The sequence below is a fragment of the Haemaphysalis longicornis genome, unplaced genomic scaffold (genome assembly GCF_048455015.1).
Source record: "Haemaphysalis longicornis isolate Haplotype H1 unplaced genomic scaffold, Haemaphysalis longicornis Haplotype H1 scaffold_1, whole genome shotgun sequence".
Taxonomy (NCBI): Eukaryota; Metazoa; Arthropoda; class Arachnida; order Ixodida; family Ixodidae; genus Haemaphysalis; species Haemaphysalis longicornis.
In genome coordinates, this window is record NW_027526203.1 from 332,830,666 (window position 1) to 332,843,847 (window position 13,182).

At 47.0% G+C, this 13,182-nt stretch overlaps 1 protein-coding gene across 1 annotated transcript in view; it reads left to right on the forward strand.

Annotated features, from left to right (window-relative positions):
* Positions 1 to 5,551: 5,551 nt before the first annotated feature.
* The window catches only part of LOC144152528 (uncharacterized), a 277,204-nt gene continuing 269,573 nt past the window's right edge, over positions 5,552 to 13,182 (forward strand). The window contains exon 1 of the mRNA XM_077683824.1: positions 5,552 to 5,858. Within this exon, the coding sequence (XP_077539950.1) occupies positions 5,835 to 5,858 (24 nt within the window). The 5' untranslated portion in view covers positions 5,552 to 5,834. The remainder of the gene's footprint in view (positions 5,859 to 13,182) is intronic.

Genomic DNA, 13,182 nt, shown 5'->3' on the forward strand with positions numbered 1-13,182 from the left:
TTGGCGCATAGGTATGTACTATCTTTAACCTGTATCGCTTGCTTAGCTTGATCACAACAGCCGCGACTTTCTCGCTAATGCTAAAAAACTCCTCCATGTTTCCTGCTATTTCTCTGTGGACTAAAAATCCCACCCCTTGTTCTTTCTTCTCTCGGGGTCCACTGTATAGTACAGAATATGTCCGCTAGTGAGCTCTATGAAACCTTCTCCTGTCCTTCTAACTTCGTTTCACCCTATAATATCCCACTTAATGTCCGAGATCTCCTCTTGTAGTATAGCTAAGCTTCGCTCACTAAACATGGTGCGTGCGTTGTACGTTGCCGGGGTCAAGTTCCAAAGGCGGCCTGTCCGGATCCAGAGATTCTTAGCACCCTCTGCTGTATCGCTGTTCTGACCACCGCTGTGAACAGGTGCTTTACAGCTGCAGGGAACTGAGGGCCGAGCGTTGAGTTGGGTAGTCATGGTAGGTGGCGGCCAACTACTACACCAGGGTGGCCAGATCCTTCTCTGGTGAGGGAGCGCTGTTTATGTCAAGAGGAGCCTTCCTAGCATGGCTGAACCTTTCCAGTGTAGACTCTTAGGTATCCGGGATGATGGTTACTTCCGAGCAGGCAGCACTCCATACCTACATGGGTTGGACACAGCGAGCCAGACGAAAAATAGCGAGAGAGCGAAAGAAGTTTCCCGCGGACGACGTTGCCGCGCACGCCTGCAGTGATATTGGGCCAGCGTTTGTCGGTTTTGTTTTTTACACGCGCGGTTCTGAAGGAGTAGGCTGAAACGCTGGTTTTCTGATGAGATTCACTGACGTCTAGCCGTTGGAAAAGTAAGCCACTGCCATGCTCAAATGTATAGCTGCGAAAAAATGGCTAGTTTGAAGAGCTCAGCTGGCCCAAAAGAAGCTGGCCAAGACAAGCTGAGCTTCTCAGCTGACTCTCTGCTGGTTAGTTTGAAGCACAGCTCGCGCAGCTCTATCTAAGCGTGTCCGCCATGAATGTAAGCTTCTCAAACGTACGGTTACTGTTTTTTTACATTTCGGCTATTGGCTGCAACTTTACCAAAATGCGCCCAGCGAGCTGATTTAACTTGTCGAACTATCGGAACAGCAACGCGATGACGCGAAAGGGTCACTTTGACGCGGAAGTTGGGTAGGTTTGTTTTGCTTGCGTGTGACCCAGCGCGTGCGGCCATCCCCGCGTCGAAGAAAAAGAAAACGTTTATAACTGTAAACTATTGGTGCTACGAGGTTAAAATTTGGTACAAAGGTGCTCTAGAATTTTATGAAAGACAAGTGCGAAAGGATTAGAACTTATATGGCAGACATTCTCAAGAAAATGTAAATATTCGCGCAGTTCTGTCCAAACGCGTTCGCCGTGAATGGAAGCGTCTCGAACGTGCGGTGGCTGTTTACATTTCGGCCTTTGGCTCTTTAAATTTTGGCTCTTTACATAGCGGCTTTTTGCGAAAGGATTAGAACTTACATGGCAGATTTTCTGACGAAAATGTGAATTTAAACTGTTAGATTGGGGGGAAAAATGACAAAATTCTTAGGTTCGCCCCATATTTAAAAAAAGTGCCCTTTCATTTTTTGCGAAACTCTCCCAAGATGTTTACCGCTAAATTTACTTTGGTTAGAAGTAGAAACACCTTGTATCATATTGATACTGGAGTGTTTGCTGCAAAGGTGGGCACCGCTGGAACGTGCTCTAGAAATGCGTGCAGTTGTCAACAAAAGGGGACGATGTTTTTCAGGTTGAGTTTTTAGAGCGCCCTCTGTATTTCTTAAAGCACTGACACTCTTCCTTATGATATGCTGGTTTGTCTTACTGAGCTAATTTACCTTATTTACACACCAAAATTCTAAATGCTTGAATTCACTGGATAAAATAAGGTATTTCGCAATACTAGAAGTTCCACACATTTTTTTTGTTTACCCGAAATAACGTGTGCTTGTCTCCACGTAGCGACCCCTGTTTTGCTTACTCGCACGCCCCGCTCAAACTCGGGGGGGGCTCAGAGTGATTGGACACTGCAAATCGGGCGAAGCGGGAATACTGCACGAATGATGAGCTGGAGTTCTCAACGAAAAGTCAGACAAAACATCACCTGGGTTGTACGTGATGGCCAGGAAACTTTTGTGAAGAAACACTTTAAGACAAAGTCAATTCAGGAAGAATTCCGCATGTAGAACCAAAATTATCTTTACTTCAGCACTGAGCTAATCAAGTTGAATGTAGTACTCATTGCTACCTGGAGGAGTCAAATGTAATCGACAGCAAAAATGTGCTCCAGCACGCCACTGCAGCACACTGAAGTTGCATACATGGAAAATACCAGGAACCTAAGTTTGGATGAGAGTGAATTGAACTGTGCATTCATTTTCAGAGCGCCATCAAATCAATGCTATTGGGGGTTATTAGAAGTACACAGAAGGAGAGTCTCGCATGCTCGAAAGACTGAATATTCCTGTAGAAAGTAAAGTTGGGTAGGGGAGGGGGGAGATTATGGTTGTCACGGGGGAGCCAGGCTACTTTGTATAGAAGGCACTTGACCCTAAGAGGAATCTGGATTTCCTTTCCAAAGAATGCAAGCGACATAGTTGTTAAACACCAGGCTATATTTTACAATAAGATCTCAAGAATTGGAATTCAGACTTCTTGAAGCATAGCAACTGTAGTCTAAGAAAGTCAAGTTCACACATTTCCTATACGTGGAGCGAAATGGTTTTCAACTACAGTGGCAGAAAAAGGGAATAGTGATGACCAGTGCATGCGTTCCCCGGAATTCAGTCCTGACACATGTGGCGTGAAATTTAAGTGATAAGAAGCTGGTACATCTAATCTACATGCATAATAGCCTGTGTGAACCGTTTAGGGGAGCTCTAAAAACATATATGGCTGGCAACTTTAGCTAGACAGGTGGTACACAGAATTTTGATATGGTGACGATTGTTTATGGCGCCAAACGTTTACTTTGAGGCTGCCATTTTTCTGCTGTGCTCTGTGGAATTTCATGAAAGCTGTGATATTTTGCCTTTTGTACAAAAGGATCAGATATATATTGAGGACGTAGCTATAGCGCTGTACTGTCTGAGCACACCGCGAGGAGCATGGCTGATAGGGCTCCATTCTCGCGCTGTACACACTCCAGTATCCATGCGATGCAAGGTGTTTCTAATTCTAACCAAATTAAATTTAGTGGTCAACTTCTAGGGTGAGTTTCGCAAAAACTGAAAAAGCGCTTTTTTTTTTTAAATATGGGGCTGAACCTAAGAGTTTTGTCGTTTTAGCCCCAATCCATGGAGTTTAAATTTGGTGTAGATTGGTTGCTATGGTGCCAACGTGTGCTTTAAAAATTTCGTTTTGTTTGTTCCATTCTCAATTATTGTATCCGTAAAGGGATCATTTTCCTTTTATACAAAACATTCATAATTTATACAAATCTCAGGGAAGTCACTATCACTACGGTACGTCGTGGGGAGTCAGGGCTCATCTCTCGCGCTGACATGCTCCAGAAACAAAATGATGCAACATGTTTTTGATGATAATGCAAGTACATGTAAAGGCCTACACCTGGGGAGAATTTCAAAACAAAATCGGAGATTAATGTTTTTTTTATATATCAGTGTCTGAAATTTGTTTTTCGGGTTTTTCTTCAAACTTGCATGTCAGTTGTATCGTAAACGTACGTCATACCATTATAATATAGGGTTTGTTTGTTTAACACTGTATGGCGCACACGTGAGTAAAGTTTCAAGGTTTTAACTTAGGTGCTTTTGTTATATTTGGGCTTCAATTTTGAACAAAACTGCGCTCTGAGCCGACTTTGACAATTTATGGCGAAAAAGTTGTATTTTTTACGGCAGCAAAAGTTTTTCAGAAAAAAAAATGTACACTATAGGCTTAAATTGGGCATAAAATTTGCGAATTGCCCCTCGTAAATATTTTCGTAAATAGACGTCGCTAAAGTTGGCCGAGGCGCACGGGCATGTAGCGGCGGGAGTGCACCTTGTCGCGTTCCGAATTTTTCGCAGCTAGGCAAAATTTTTCCCGGGGAAAATACTGCTGAATCTCGACATTGGAATCATTGTAATAATGAGGAAATGATATAAAAAATTTCAACATATTGAAAAGGTTTTCAAGCAAACCTCAAACAAAAAAGAAAATTTCAAGCAAATTGAAGCAGTAGTGCCAGCGGTGTGCACCCTTTGTTCGATCTTATCTGAAATCACCCCCATGCAATCAACAACCAAAGTTCTGCGAATGAAAAGCTCTGCGCTGGGGAATCGCGCGATGCAAGCAGGCCGTTCTGCATGTTTGCCTCAAATTATATGCAATTTTCTGTCGCTCGAGTGCATTGTGGGGAAGATGATCCACGGGATTGTCTTATATTGCAGAGTTACTCATCTATCAAAGCTGCCGAGGGGGCGCAATTCTGAGTTGTTTCCGTTTTGAAAGCGTCCGTTTAGCGTCCGTTTCAAGTCGTGAAGTAAATCCGGCTGCGGAACCTCTGACGTGTGCACCAAAACCAACGCTCTGCCTTGCGTGTTTTGCGTCACATCCGTGTCATGCGCCTTCAGACAGTCAGGCCCCGCTCGAAGCGGACACTTTTGAAACCAACACAACTCAATTCCGCCCCAGGTGTGCGCGTCGCGAAGGGAGCGTCGGTGGTGTGTTTGCGCGTGAGCGCTGTTGAATTGGTTGTCTCCTCAACAGGCCGCTTTAGAAGCGCTCGACAACTCGCTTCGATTTTTGTTGTGATGTCCTTTGGTTCCGAATTGATTAGAAGCCATACATGACAAAAAAAATTAGTGTTTTTAATGTCATCATTAGGTAATTTAGCACTATCGTTACAGACTACAATAAAGCATCCACCATATCGTAGACAGACTTACCTTTTTTATTACAAGCAGTATTTTGTACCATATGGTTTATTGCCGTCTTGTTGGAGCATTTACTCCAAAATAATGCCAATAAGGAATGGTCGAGGCTGCCGGTTTTTGAGCTTCAAGTGCAGAATAAGGTCAGAAAAACGAAAGCTTAAAAATCGCCAAAAATCGTTGTCTTGGTCAAGCACCCGATTGTCCCTTATAAGGCAGTATATTGGCAGTGCGCCCTTCATCGAGTTGGAAGTGGCGTTTTGTGTGTGTGTGGTCGGCAGCAAGAAGAGAGGGGCCTGCGGGGCAGAGGACAACTCGGCCGGCGGGTCGTCGCTTGCAGCGGACAAGGCTGAATGGAGTCGGGGAAAGGCGATCCGTGGCCACCACTTGGTGTGCGCCCATTGACGCTGGAAGGGGAACGTCCAGAAGTGTGCACTTCTTGCTCCTTTCCGGCCGCCACGGCGGCCGGATATGCGAGTTTTTCCTCGCGAGAAAACCAAGAGCCGCTCCTCCCAGATTAGAAGCTCAAGAGTGAGAAGAAAACAAACGGCCAAAAACCCGGGGCGCGTGAGCGGCGCAGAAGGGGAATCAAAAACTGGGTACGCGCCTCCCTTCCTCTCCGCTCCCGCGAGCGACGCTTTCCGATGCAAGCGCCCTCGAACACGGGGCTCCCGAAATACTCTGCCTCGACTTGCGCGACTCGAGCAGTAGTGGAGCCTTTGATCCGAATCCCCGAACGCTCTGGTCGCCGCAACCGACGGCCATTTGAGACGTGCAGCCTGCTTGAAAGTGCGCGACACACGCGGGCGTGAACGTGGCCGGCGCCCGGGGAGGCCTGCGACTCGTCGACGGCAGCCGCGCCTGTCGCGCGACCTGACAGCGCCTCGCGGCATGAGCGGCGCCAGCGACCGTCCGATCGTCCCACAGAGCGCCACCAGCGCTCAATGAAGACTCGATGTCCAGGAGGACCGGCTCCTACGTGAGTACCTCGGCCGCTGAGTTGTACCTTTACCCGGTGCTGCCAGCAGGAGAAGCGGAGAGAACCGCCTGGGGATCGTACCAGGTGTCTCTCCTACTTCTCATCAATGGTGGCTAATTCGGCAGCGCTCCTTCCGTGCGAAGCACGTGAAGCCCCGTCTTCCCTCCAATCAGTTCTGATTCCCCTCTTCGCATTTTCCCCTGGCACTAGACATGTGACAACTGCCGCGGAGAAGTTCTGCGAACGAACGCCCTGAAGGTCTTCATTCTGTTGTATAGTGGGGTCGGTTACCAGTTGCCCACGTGTCGATCGGCCTGACACCGTGAGTCACCAAATTTGCTCAGGTTTGTCGACTGCGTCCGCGTGCGCCGAGAGGTGTCTTTGTACAGGGTAACACACCAAGCGAAATGCTCAAACGCTACTCGTGAGATGCAAACTCGAGAGGAGAGCGTGCTCACTGACTGCATCGTGGAAGTAACCACAATTAACTCTGTATCTTTCGAAATACCTTTAATGTGGAATTGTGCACGTACTGTAGGCGCATCCTTTCGTAAAAAGTTGAAACAGTAGTATCATATACGGATAGCGCAACTCATAAATAAAGGATGAGTTCAGTCGCTCAGGCACTGTGATTTTTCAACTACGTGTCAATGGTACCCCCTTTACCCACTGAGAAGCTACTTAAGATTGCTTTCAAATGATTTTTTTCTTGTAATAAACAGTCGCAATATAATTACGGAAGGTGTATATATAAGTATACACTTGAGATACAGTGGCATATTTGATAGCCCCGAAAGTAAAATGCGATGCTCGATCGTCAGGCAGCAGCGTGTGCATTCATGTTATACTCCGGGAAATTCAAGTTAATGAGAGCGCGGTTCACGTTCTTAATCTGGCACAAAGTGCCCCGAGGAACACAAGTGGAATCAATCGGGGAATTCGCACTTTTGCAGCTCACATTAGCCGCTCGCCGAGTGGCACAAGGCGATTCCAGTGTTGCGGCAGCAGTGACTGATCACTTGGCAAGCAGCTTGTTCCTGCGAGTTTATTTTGGTCGTGCTGGCGGACGCAGTTCGCAGCGTAAAGGCAGCGGGGCGCCCGCGTTCGTCTTTTGTTTCTCGTCTGAGGAAATGCGGGGCTACTGCGTTGCGGCTTGCCTCGGGGCGATTGCTCTGACCCCAGGTGTGCGTATTCACGTGCAAATAGGTCTGCACATGGACGCGCGCTCCATTGGCTCTATTGGCCTGTGCTGCGGCAGGGCCCTGAGGGCGTCACCACGCGTGCGCTAATTTCGGGAGCATTGGTGAGGAGGCGCGCTCCGTGCCAGTTCCTCAAGTGCACGTGACGGTGCGTTAGCCATACGATCGCCTTAAACACGAAAGTCACCCGAGGTACATGAAAGGTGACTCTTCGTGCGCCGTTATCGCGAGCTTCGGCACTGAGGGCCAAAGGTGACCGACGGACAATGCACTCAGGGTGTGACGGCGTGTCCTTGCCGCGGGGAGATCGTCGCCCCTTACGTTTCTTTGTGGTTACACACAGTGTGTTGCTCTTTTTCCTATTCCAAAAGGAGGCGGGTCGACACTTTGCTATTTGGCCCAATATACTGAGAAGAGCATTCTATATGTGAGAGTAAACGCTTGCCGATGTTGCGCCCAGTTTATATATGCGATGGGCTGGCAGAGCCGACAGTTTTCGCAGTCGTTTCTGCATCGTCGTGTAAGTTTTCCGCCGTTATATAGGACTCAGTGTTTGAATCCCCGTTGGTTGAGGGTCTACGATGGAATAACCGGCTCGTTTTGAGCCATGCTTTTCATTTTTTTCTCGGGTACGAAGCGTTAAGAACGCAAACGCAACGCATAATGCGAAATTTAGCAACAGCCTGGTGTCACGGTGGACTCCAACGATAAGCGTAACCGACTGTGCTGTGCACAACCACATCTCTATTACTTGCGATTGTGCGTCGGGCACACTTTGTGACGGGAATTTCATTTAGGTGAACTGCTTGTAAGCAGAATTTTTCGGACAGTTCAGAGAGGAGGGGGTTCATAGAAGCTGCTTGCTGAAATGCATTCATAGTTGACAGTAGCGTAGGTGGCGACTAGCGGTTTAGATCAGACATCAGGCAAGCTCAGGCACAAAGGGGGCATTTAGCGCACTCGGGCTAAGGTGTTCATCGCCGCTTACTTATTGTAGCGTTTGAGCCTGTATCTCTCCACTCCCTCCATTTCACATCCGAGCACAGATGAGACGGCGAGGCAAGAATGGGTGCAAGAAAATTTCTAAACAAGATTATTTCACACTTCCCACTGCTTTAAAGTGTATGTGTGCTTATTGAGACCAATGGAATGCAGTATAGAAAATGAGTAGACCCTACTCAGTGACCCAGTGGCCGAGACGTTGCGTTACTGAGCACGAGGTATCGGGTTCGGCTACAGCGGCACAAAGTTTTATTAGGGAGGCGAACAGCAACGACGCCCGTAGGTCGACCAGGTAATTTGAATAAATACCCAGCACTCCATTTCAGCGCACTTAACGGAACGACTTTGACTTACCCCTTGACTGAAAGCTTTCACTGTATGCCAAGTGCAGAACAGGAGAAATTAAGCAAAGAAATCTTACCCACTTCCGCCTAACGACGACGATGGTTGAAAGCGAAGCTTTCTTGAATTATTCGGCTGTCATCTGAATTTCCCAAACCGCTTCGACAATGTCTAAATGGAGAAATCGCATAGACGCCGGCTTCATAACGCGAGGGTCCCAGGTTCGATTCCGGCCGCTGGAAGCGTTTTTTTTCTTTTCACTTCGCCCACGATCACTCATGATCATAGGCAGAGAAAGTTGACTTTCGTGCAGGGCGTATTGGTGTTACAGGCGCCATCAGTGAGAACACTGAAGCTTCGCTTTAACGAAACAGCGACATCCCTGCGGCCCGAGTAAAAAGCGCGAACAGATGCACGGGTCATGTATTATTCGAACAAACAATGTGTTAACCATCTTATCACAGAGTCAAGAAACATGTTCAGTGAGCCTAATATACTCGCACAGGGCTCACTGCATAACTTATGTTAATAAATGTTAACGCAGTTTCTTCTCTAAACTAATTTTTAAGCAATCATCTTGTTGTTTTTGCATAGGACCTGCTGAGGATAAAATACGCATTTATTCAAATGCTTAAGTTAGTCTGTTGCAAAACAATCGACTGAATTCTCCGCCTGATCTAAGTGCATAATCCTTGCAAATATATTTGTTCAAAGGATATAGAGTACAATACGACTTTTTTTATGACCTTTGGGAGTTTTTAAAACCAACTTCGGGTGTAGTGTCGTTTTTGTTCGGGAAGATGGTTGCTAAAACCATCATATTAAGCACTCTTGAAGGATTAAGGAAACATTGGGCTAGGTTTAACGTTTGCATCGTACCAGAGGAAGTATATCCCACTAAAAATGCCGGAACAAGTTTGAGTATCACATAAAGTTTAAAGTGATTTGCCATACACTGAACCGCCACGATGGTGCTCTGCCACTCTCTGAAAATAAAATGGTGCTCGATATTATGTTTTATTCTCAATTTTGCGTTCGTTCGTTTTAACGACCGGGCTGTAGGCTAAAAGGCAGTAACGCATTTTACTCCTAAGGGACGGGCATTCCGTTTTCGACAGCATACTTGAATCCACGTAATAGGATAATGCAAAGGAACCAGTTGACTTCCCAAGCTACGTGCCTGCCAAAGGGTCTCAAATTAGTGCGTAGGAGAAAACCTATTGCCGTTCAAGTAGCAAGCACGAAAACAAGTACTGTTGCATAAACAAGGGTCGGTCTGCCTCAGGGCTTGTACTAAAATACAGCTGGTGTATAAAATATCCCGACCGAGCCGCAGACGCGGTCTGCGGATGGGCTGAGAGCAGGCGTCCGAGGGGGCTCTCTCGTGGACGCGCGTAAAAATAGCTCGGACCCGCTGAATGCAAATGGTCCCAGGTTGAGTCTCCCCGTCAGCTGATGGTGTGAAGGGACATAAACTCACGCTGCATCTTGAGCACTGAGACTCTCGCAGAAACCATCCCTGCTCGAGACTGTCCTAGGTGTGAGCTGGTACGTCTCGTAATGTTGCGTGTGATACATAGAGCTGCACAAGTCTTACCTTGCTCGTGTTTTAGCACTCGAAGACAGCAAAGAAACCTTATACAGAGCTGCCCCACCCACCATGTCAGTGGACCCCTAATTGCCAAACGTGCGCGTGCGTGTGTGCGTGTATGCGTGCGTGGGTAGAGAGAGCGAGGGCAATAGAGACATCTGTCGGGCCTGGCGCATGTCGCTGCGTCAATCTGGGCGATGACTTCGTCTGTTGTACCACATGTGCCTGGTCCCGGCCGTGGGAAATCTTCCGGTTTCTGCCCTACTTTCGAAACATTCACACACATTCAGCCACTCTTGTCTTCACGCACATTTGCCACCGTATACAGCCTGTATACTGCGATTAACTTCGACTTGTACACAACGCCTTGCTCTTAGGAACTAGTCACCGCTCGCTGGTCCTCCTGGGGCGGCTTCCCTATTCCGCCAGCTATGTTGTCAGTGGTGTCAAACACAAAGCAGACATGCGAGGACAGTGCACTCTATGTGGCTGAAATTGTGGTGTGCACTTCATCTGCGGTGCGCTGGAGTGGACGTCCTTCTTTCGCTACTGCCCGGTTTAGTCTTGCGCTATGGAACGCCTCGCGCTATGGAATGCTTCGCAGACACGTGGGAGGACCCGCTCCACGACTTCCGATGCCAACGCCGACGCTCTACTCTAAACGCCGAAGCCGGCTTTTTCGCTCAACGGCCAAGTAAGCCTTTCGCATTAATGAGGGTTATGTCATCTCTGGTGTTGGTATAGGTGACGTGGAAGTCATTAAATCAGACGTCGTTCAAGCATAATATAATAATTGGACAACGCCTGATAAAAGGAATATTGAGTTTCCGAAATATTTTATTTGAGGCTTTTTTATTTTATGTCATGCGCTCACTTTAAAACGTGCTACTAATTTCTCATTGCTACAAAAAGATGTTGCATGGTTAGTCCATGTTTTTTTCTTTATTGCTTTTTCATGTGGTTAATTAGACTCTATAATTAAGTAGAATTGATAATTACCTTAAATAGAAAGCGTTTGAAGGTGCGTATGAGTGTCCTTCTCAGCTTTCAGAGGTATTTACTGTAAGCTTTTTTTTAACCTTGCACCAACTTCATTTGGTAGTTTTGCCCAAAGATCTCTTGATACCTTCGTTTAGCATTCTTTACTTGTTCAGTGTACTCCACCCCCTATGTAAGAAAACATGATGAGTAAACCTTTTTCTTTATACCAAATGACCCTCTTAATCTTTCTTGTAATCGATTGTCATTAACCAATCCATTTGCACATCTCCGAGGCAAATTATACAGACCGTGACGCACTCTCCCGCCCAGTGAGGCCCTTTAGAGATATTACGAATGTCTAAATAAATAAAAAAATACTGTGACCCGGTCATCAACGTGAAATCACATTCGTGAGAGGTGTAGCGCTATGGGAATGAAAGTATAAAAGGAGCGCATGAAAGTATTATGGAGGTATAAGCTAACACCATTCCGTGCTTTCTGGAGTTCGGTGTCCGCGTCGTCAGTGGCCAGAAAGCAGGGCGCCGTGCCGGCCAAGGCCGTGTGACAAAACTGTTTACTGGTCCGTCCGTCATTTTCAAAACGACGGAGCGACAATTTGGCGCCCATCGTGAAAGTTACGAGCCGTCCCTGCGCCAGCAATTCGGTTTAATCTTGCCGCGTTGAAATCTTGGCGTGGCTTCAAGAAAAGAAGGGTTGGTCCAGGCGCAAAAAAAAAAAAGCTGTTTTTCTCTGTTAACCTGGCCGCACCCGTGCATCACGTTACCTCATTGTTTGATCGCTAACTAATTCACTGCTTATTGTTTACATCCGACACATACACACACACACACACACACACACACACACACACACACACACACACACACACACACACACACACCTGTGCGCGTGCGCGTGTGCCTGCGTGCGTGTGTGCGCGCGTGTGTGTTTGCGCGCGTGTGTGTATGCGCGCGTGTGTGTTAGAACCTAACTACGATGGTTATGTACATATAAGTCAACAACTCAACATTTAACATATCAGATAAGCTCTGCATGCAATCACCCCACTTATCTCAAAAGGTTATTGAGCCACACTCCGAATAACTCGAAACGTCGACCGCGAAACTGCACCAAAAAATTTCCTTTCCAAGTTATCGAGCCAACAAAATCTAATAATGCACCCTCTGACTAGAGGCACGCCAGCTAGCATGCAAGCAAGGAAGCCCGCATTCCGAGCCTGCTGCACGGAACGTTTGTTCGTGCCGTCTCAATGCCCCACGTGAGCATGTTTTATGTGTTGGTATGGAACAGCTTACTTTTTGACGCCAGATGACGAGGACATGTTTCTTTTGCTTTACACCAAATGACCCTATTAATCTGTCTTGTAATCGATGTCCTTAACCAATCCCTTTGCGTATTTCCTAGGCAAATTATACAAACAGCACTCTTCCTCCTCCTGAACTTCATAACGACGTAAAACGTGTATAAAGCCGAGAAAATTGCTTGTTATCAGGCAGCTGATGGGGTCTGGCCGAGACTTTGGCTTCCGATTCTGAAACAGTAGGGCCCCTGCTCTCTCTCCCTATGCTGACAAGAGTGTCTTTTTTTTTTTCAAATCTGGGGAGGAGTTCTCAGTTCTATCCGTTTCAGAAGCGCCCGCACGAAGCGGGCACTGATTGGTTGAGGGCGGACGACACGGATGTGACGCAAAGCAAGCAAGGCGGAGTGTGGGTTTCCGTGCACCCGCCAGAGGGCCGCACCCGAACGCTAAACTGACGTTTCTCAAATTGACGCAACTCCTTATTTCACCCCTGGGCTACAAGTGTCTGCGCACGCACGCTCACAAATTGAAGACGGACTGGGTACAGTTCTGGCCTAACGGTGCTTCAAGGTTAATTGGCTAATGTTGCTTTTCCCTCGTTCACGGGTATTTATCCCATGTTCACGTTATCCGATACGCATGAAAGATGACATAGTAAGGACATCGGTAACTCGCGTACCTCGCTTAACCTCCTGGGCTTATATATAAGTCCCTCTATTATCACACGTTTATTGTGGTCTCATGTCTTTGAGTGTTTCATGTCTTCCCTTTTTCTGATCCCGTTTTATCAGTGCCACTTTTTCATAAATTGGTGCGGTTCTACTTTAAGAAAAACACCAATAATTCTTTTTCGAAGTATGCTGAAGGCAACCCCTTGATTCACTTCTG